Source organism: Diadema antillarum, unplaced genomic scaffold (genome assembly GCF_040938485.1).
Source record: "Diadema antillarum isolate AM-2024a unplaced genomic scaffold, OU_Dant_1.0 seq00000740_RagTag, whole genome shotgun sequence".
In the NCBI taxonomy this organism is placed as follows: domain Eukaryota; kingdom Metazoa; phylum Echinodermata; class Echinoidea; order Diadematoida; family Diadematidae; genus Diadema; species Diadema antillarum.
The window spans coordinates 1,666,546-1,673,010 of NW_027271638.1; the positions used below are offsets into that span (position 1 = coordinate 1,666,546).

General features: G+C 38.6%; 1 protein-coding gene across 1 annotated transcript; it reads right to left on the reverse strand.

Annotated features, from left to right (window-relative positions):
• Positions 1-2,283: 2,283 nt before the first annotated feature.
• Positions 2,284-5,060, reverse strand: LOC139738427 (uncharacterized). The gene is made up of 4 exons (XM_071649064.1): positions 5,049-5,060; positions 4,476-4,545; positions 3,407-3,715; positions 2,284-2,351 (listed from the first exon to the last, which is right to left on the reverse strand). The coding sequence occupies exons 1-4, from the start codon at positions 5,058-5,060 to the stop codon at positions 2,284-2,286; spliced, it is 459 nt and encodes a 152-aa protein (XP_071505165.1).
• Between the last annotated feature and the right edge of the window lie 1,405 nt (positions 5,061-6,465).

Consider the following 6,465-nt stretch of genomic DNA (forward strand, 5'->3'; position numbering starts at 1 on the left):
AACCTCCTGATCTTTGGAATAATGTAGAATTTTGTTGTCATACATACAGCAATTTGTGCCATATTTTGTGCCGTTATCACTGAAAACAGCATCAACTGACCACTTCGCAGGTATTTAGTTGAGCTAATTAGCCATTACATGTGATTTTGAATCCCTCCAAAGGTAAGTGCTAGTAATAAGATTTGGCTTTGAAGAAGAAAGCTATGTGATCTTATTTGATAATTATACTTTGACATGGCAACTCTTTCAACCCTCCCCCGCCCCCCCCAAAAAAAAAAAATCAAGAACCAATTATATTTCTATGATCAAAGGGAGATCGGACGAGACAATGGTTTAATGATTAAGTTTAGTATGTCATTGGTTCACAAAATATTATTTCTTGCGTCAGCTTTGCTCCAATTATAATGTTCCATGATCTATAAACAGGATTAAAATTATGCGATATAAGATCATGGTTGATGTGCGATCTGGAATATCTCTTCCTACCATGGCAATAATAATAATAATAAAAGCTGCAATTTTTATTGCGCCGATTCTATTTAATGAAATGATCAAGACCCACTAGAAGATGGAAAAATAAAGGTAAGATGCAGAAAAGAAATGGGAAAACTTAAAATACTACGAAACAAAAAACTTTTCAACTTATTCTTATCAGATAATCGATATAGTAAAGTCTAGTTGTTTTCTTCTTATACTCTCCCACACCCCTTTGCACGTTTGATGTAAGTAGGTCTGGATATCCACCATACCTATATTAAATGTGACATATTAAATTTGACATTAAATTTAAAATTGAATTAATTACTTTGAAACTAAATTGGACGTATCAAATGTGTCGTGTAGATAATGATGATTTTGATTGTTTGACTTTCACTTCCGAGCCCGTTTCTCGGAGTGAAAATAATGCGTCCTCATTGTGTCCTCAGCATTGCGCGATGCGAGGCCTATAATACGCCATCCCTGTCACCGCTCGACAATCGGCAGTCCTAGACGGGACTCTATAATGAACGGAAGTTGTTGATTAGGGGTGATAATATTGGCAGTTTTCGCTGTTAATGGGGGCAAAGATAGTAGCTTGTCGCGTCTGTGTGAGATGTGAATGATGACTATGACTATGTGACTCTAAATCGCATGAGGGCGCAGTTTGAAATAGGTGTGAAGCCGAGAGTAAGTCCCAAATTGTAAACTCTTCTACTCGCCTATACCTCTCTTGCTCTTCTATCCCGTTTATCTCACCCCTTCATTTCCATACTATGTTTCTCCTCCTTGCTGTAGCGAGCATTGGGTCTGCGACGCGAACGCTAAGACGACGCAGCATCCCAGGTTGAACAATGGAAACAGCTTGTTTCGCGCATGTGCAGAACACTATTTTTTTTTTGCGTGGTTAGCGTCGTCTTAGCGTTTTCGTCGCAGATCCTAGAGCTCGCTAATAACTTTTCAAGCCGCTCTTTCTCATAAGCATTTTCTCATCCTCACGTTACAAGGTGAATTCCAATAGAATCACGAAGAGAGAAAAAAGAAAGAAATGAGAATTTTCATAGGGTTGCGTTTTCACGCTCACGTTTTATTTATTTGTAACAAAACACATAAGAAAATGATAATAAGGAAATTATAGTACAAAGCAAAACGAAACAAGGCAGAACAAAAGAAAACAAACAAATAACTCACTTTCACAAACTTCGCAATTGACTAGCGTAGGGTAAGTAACACAGATATATTGACAAAAAAAGAAAAGAAAAGAAGAAAGCCTGACTTCATGGTTTGGCGTGAGAGTAACAAGGTTGTGATGTAACAGGATTGTCAGGAGATATTAGTAGCAGACAAGAATGATGACAGTTATCACTAATCTATAGAAATAATTGAATGATGATAGAAATAAACTGAACCCGTAAACTAGGCCTACTTCTCTTACAGTGGACTGAGTTAGATTGAAATGTGGAAAATAACGTGCAGTTCCCTTTTGTGTACATCGAGATCATAGCTGTGTCATTAAATTCATCTGTGATAAACATAGCAATGACAGTTCATGAATGATAATGGGGATTGATATTTTGCAGCACTTTAGTGGTGAGCATGACTTGTATCTGGTAAGTCGCCATTTGCAAAAGATTTTCGACTCAATATACAACATTCCTCTGCTCAATGTTTACACTAATATACACGATAAATGGGTTTCGAAAATATTTTCTTTTTGATACGGAGCGCTTTCTGCTTTTCAATTTCCAGCTGGGAGTTTAAGCTCTCATTATATACTTTGTAGCCATTGCCGGTACCGGAGATCGATTAGTTCTTCGCTGATCGCTCTTTGCGCACTTTTTTGATATTGCTTGGCGCTTCCGTCGGTGGCATATCTGTAAGATAAAAAAAGAACAAAGCAAAACAAACGATCAAAGCTATCGTTACAATGGATAACAGATTATGGGTTAAATCCAGTCCTTCATAATAAAACAGGGACTGTTGCTTTTCTTTCCAACTTTACTACGAAAATAACACCGATACATTTGAATTGACATGACTGTTCTCATATTGTTTTTTTTTTCAGTTGATCTCTCATAATCAAACCAGTAGCCAAAGACCTGCAGTAATGCCGTAGATAATCTAAATTCCAATAACTACATGTACACCATATTTATTGATGTATTTGAAGCAACAAGCAATCAACACGAGATTATGAAACCCACAAGCATTATTCTCTAAGTTCTATTCGGTGCTTTTTATGATTTCAGAAATCGTTCTTTCTCTCTCCCTAACCCCACCCCCCTCTCTCTCTCTCCTTTTTTGGGTAATTGAACACACCATGTGGTGCGTCTCTTAGGTTCATTAATCATCATCAATAAAGAAGTCCGTAAATATTAGCTTAAAGACAAACTTGCATATATCCCGAAAGGGAAAGTAGGAGGAACGATGCTGAACTGCAGACAAAATTGACACTGCAATATCCACAAATTTTGATCAATACGTGATCAACTGTTTATAGCACTGTTGTTTTGCAACGTCTTTCCTTCTTCTCTTTCCGTCTCGTGGTCCATTTTCTTACAACAGCAACAACAACAACAACAACAACAACAACAACAAGTATAAAAACGCACCAGCATCTACCACTGCTGCTACATGTCATGTTTTCTTTTATTTCAAGACTTTTTTAAAATATATTTCTCTTGTTATTCTTTTGTTTAATGCTAACGTTAAACACTCATGAATTGCATGATATTTTCCCCGTTAGTCTTGTTTTATGAATCAAACAATTGACCATCGTTAGCTTTAATTTGCTAATGATATGATTATATTACCCCCCCCCCCCCGAAAAAAAAAATGTTTAATCGTATTGCATCCAATTACGATAGGATGATACCATGTATCATCTGTCAACGCGCAAATAAACTCAAATCAGACCAGTTCTACTCACGTTTGCACTTCATGAGGTTGGCCCCCAGGTTGCACACGGCGTCCATGGCTGCGCAGCCGTCCTTGAGTTGTATCACTGACAGGCCGTTGGGAGAGTAGCAATACTTGCCCTTCTCCGCCTCCTCCAAGTACGTCTCGATATCCTCGCCGTCGATTGCCCCGGTCTCGATCTCGTCCACCTCGTCGATCACCTCTTCCATCACGTCCGGGTCGCACTGGCCGCCTTCGTCGAGCAGCTCCGACTGGAAGAGGTCGCAGGCCGCCGCCAGGTGGCGCGATATTAGCGACGTCATCATCACGCCTGGAATGACTGTGACCAATTAAGCGATGATAATCATTGTGGTAAGAATCCCGTTGGAAACCTTAAACATTCATAAAGTGCAACACGAGGTGACCAAGGGAACCGTCACTTCAAGAGGACTGCAAGTGTATGGAAGGCTATAATTTCTCGGCGTTTGCTTTAAAAACACGCGTCAATAAAATATATAGACAGGTCTGTCGATCTCCGTGAAGAGAAAACCTAGGAAACAATACATTATTGATGATGTGATTTAACTTATTGAGGATGAATAATTCTTTGAGCCACTTTCGTCTGTTTGTGTGTAATAAAATATGTTATGCATACGTGCAAACCGTATTGTTTCTAAATTAATGGGTAATGTATCGATAATGGTTAATATGTACATCGGTTGAACGCATAAACATGCCCAGTATAGCTCTTCTAGATAGGTTCGGCACACGTCCTGTTTGCAATCGGGTGCACGCAAGGGCCAGCGATACAATCACTTTACGTTATGTCGATTGTATTGAGAGATGCATCGTTGCAGAGCGTCGACCAAACATTACAAAAATGTTGTTCTTTTTTGTAGTTGGTGGGATTTTCTGGGGGTTTTTTTAGAGGAAAATAGTTGTGACACATGTTTATCAATAGTGAGTCTGTCATATTAAGAACAAAAATAAAGTCTTCTCAGACTATCAATATTGTCCTAATAAAGACAATCGCAGTTTCATCGGGTCGTTTGAAATTTAATGTTAAGCGCTATGAAATAAAAAATGATACTGATACTAACCTCTGCCGTGGACTTCATGGACCACGGTGCTAGCCATGAAAATGATGCAGAAAGCGGTGGCATATTTTGTCTGTGAATTAACGGAAAGATATTGAGAGAGTGAGAGAGATCAGTGCAGGAGCAGTAGGTATCAGTACAATGATTTTTTTAAATTGAACGCATACATGTTTTTGTTTTTGTTTTAATTTGGTCAAACTATTCATTTGCATACATTTGGATGCTTATGCTATAATGCCTAATTTGTTCTTTTTTATGTTTTGTTGGAAGAAAAAATGAGAATGACAATAAATAAATTGAGCTGAATTGCATGGAATTGAATTGTACGAACAAAGTAGAGAATTTACTTCGGAATATTTACTTTAGGGATAGCCTATTTTCATAAAAAGCTTGTTCCAGCTTGATTTCAAGTATCAAAATCTGTTTGATAGAAACATATGAATTTCATAACACTTTATTGTTATAGTCTTCAAGGAAAATATTCACGAGTTTAAGTACCGGCCTTTCGACGCTCAGTACTATAAAAGGTTTCGACAACTTCACAACGTGGTTACACAGCACATGAAGTTAACTTACCGAGACATCCATTGCAGATTATCGCCCTCTATTGTCGAATACAACAAGCACTCTGATTGCAATCCTGCAAGATACAGTAGTTCTCAAGAATTTGACAACTTTTTGACAACTTTTCCGTTGATTAATGCTTGCTTGGCTTTGTCGAAGTCGAATGAAGCCACTACAATCACCACGCTATATATATTCTGTATATAGCCTCGAAGTTTGTCAGTGATTTCACTATTTTGTCCCAAAATCTGTCTTTTTAAAGAAGTCAGACAATATTTGTGTGACCTAAGAATTGCAAGGATGTATGGGTGTGCGCGCGCTGTTCTTGAGCTGTCTGGCGACCTCATGGATTAGCGAAGAATGAGGGGGCAATAATTTCTGGAATTTATTCAAATCCACTCACAGACTCCTTGCAGGAATTGAAATATTGATGCCGTCTTTCAACATTTAATGTTCCTCACTATGCAAAAGGGATTTACATAGTCAAGGAAGGAGCAGTCGTGGAACTGAGTGATTCAGGATTATACACATTCACATTGGTTGAGGATAATGTCGTCTGTTGTTGAAATCCAAGGAGATTAACATCTTCTTTAATCGTGTAATCCATGAACAAAGAAACCTTCCGATGAGGATTTCTTTTTTCAAGGGAGTTCATGTATGAAGGTATGGACATTCATTCGGAAATTAAAAAAAAACAATCATGAAAAGGTCATAGACGACAGATGCATGGATTCATTGATTCGAGATGAGCCAGCCAAGGATTTCTATTTAAAGTCAGCGATCGACAACCGGCCCTTAAGCCAATACCACAAGTAACAACTCTGCAGAGCGGCTGAACACTCAACACTAAACACTCTGCGTCACTAAAGTGGGGAGGTACTGTGGTATGGTACATGGATGCATAAATACTAAGAGACTCTGGGTTCGAATCTTACGAATGAAAAAAGTCGATTATCAAGTTTCCAGAGATGCCAAGATTCTCAACTGGCTAGGGGTGAGTAACTACAAGGCGCCATGGGGGAATTGGGTGGGGAGGTGGCGCCCCCGCCAACGGTAGGGAGTTTATTTTCCATACTGTATTGGTATTAGTAATTGTGCAATTTGGTGTACACCCATGATGCAATTTGACATGCATAATTCTCATCTGCTTGTGACATGGAAAATGGTTCTGAAAGACATCATTTTCAGCATTTTCCCCCAAGAATTTCCTTTCAGGGTAATTGAATCTTTACTTGTAGAATGTATAATTGACATGACGTTACCAATAGTAAATGATACAGTTCTTAAAGACCTCTGGATTATTTATATATAATAGTGAATAGATGAATCTTGTAAGAAACAGCCATGCAGATATCCTCTAGCCAACTTCCTGGGAGGCGTGAGAAAAATGACTGCTTGGCGGGTTAGCACCGGTAGAGTTGCTGAATTG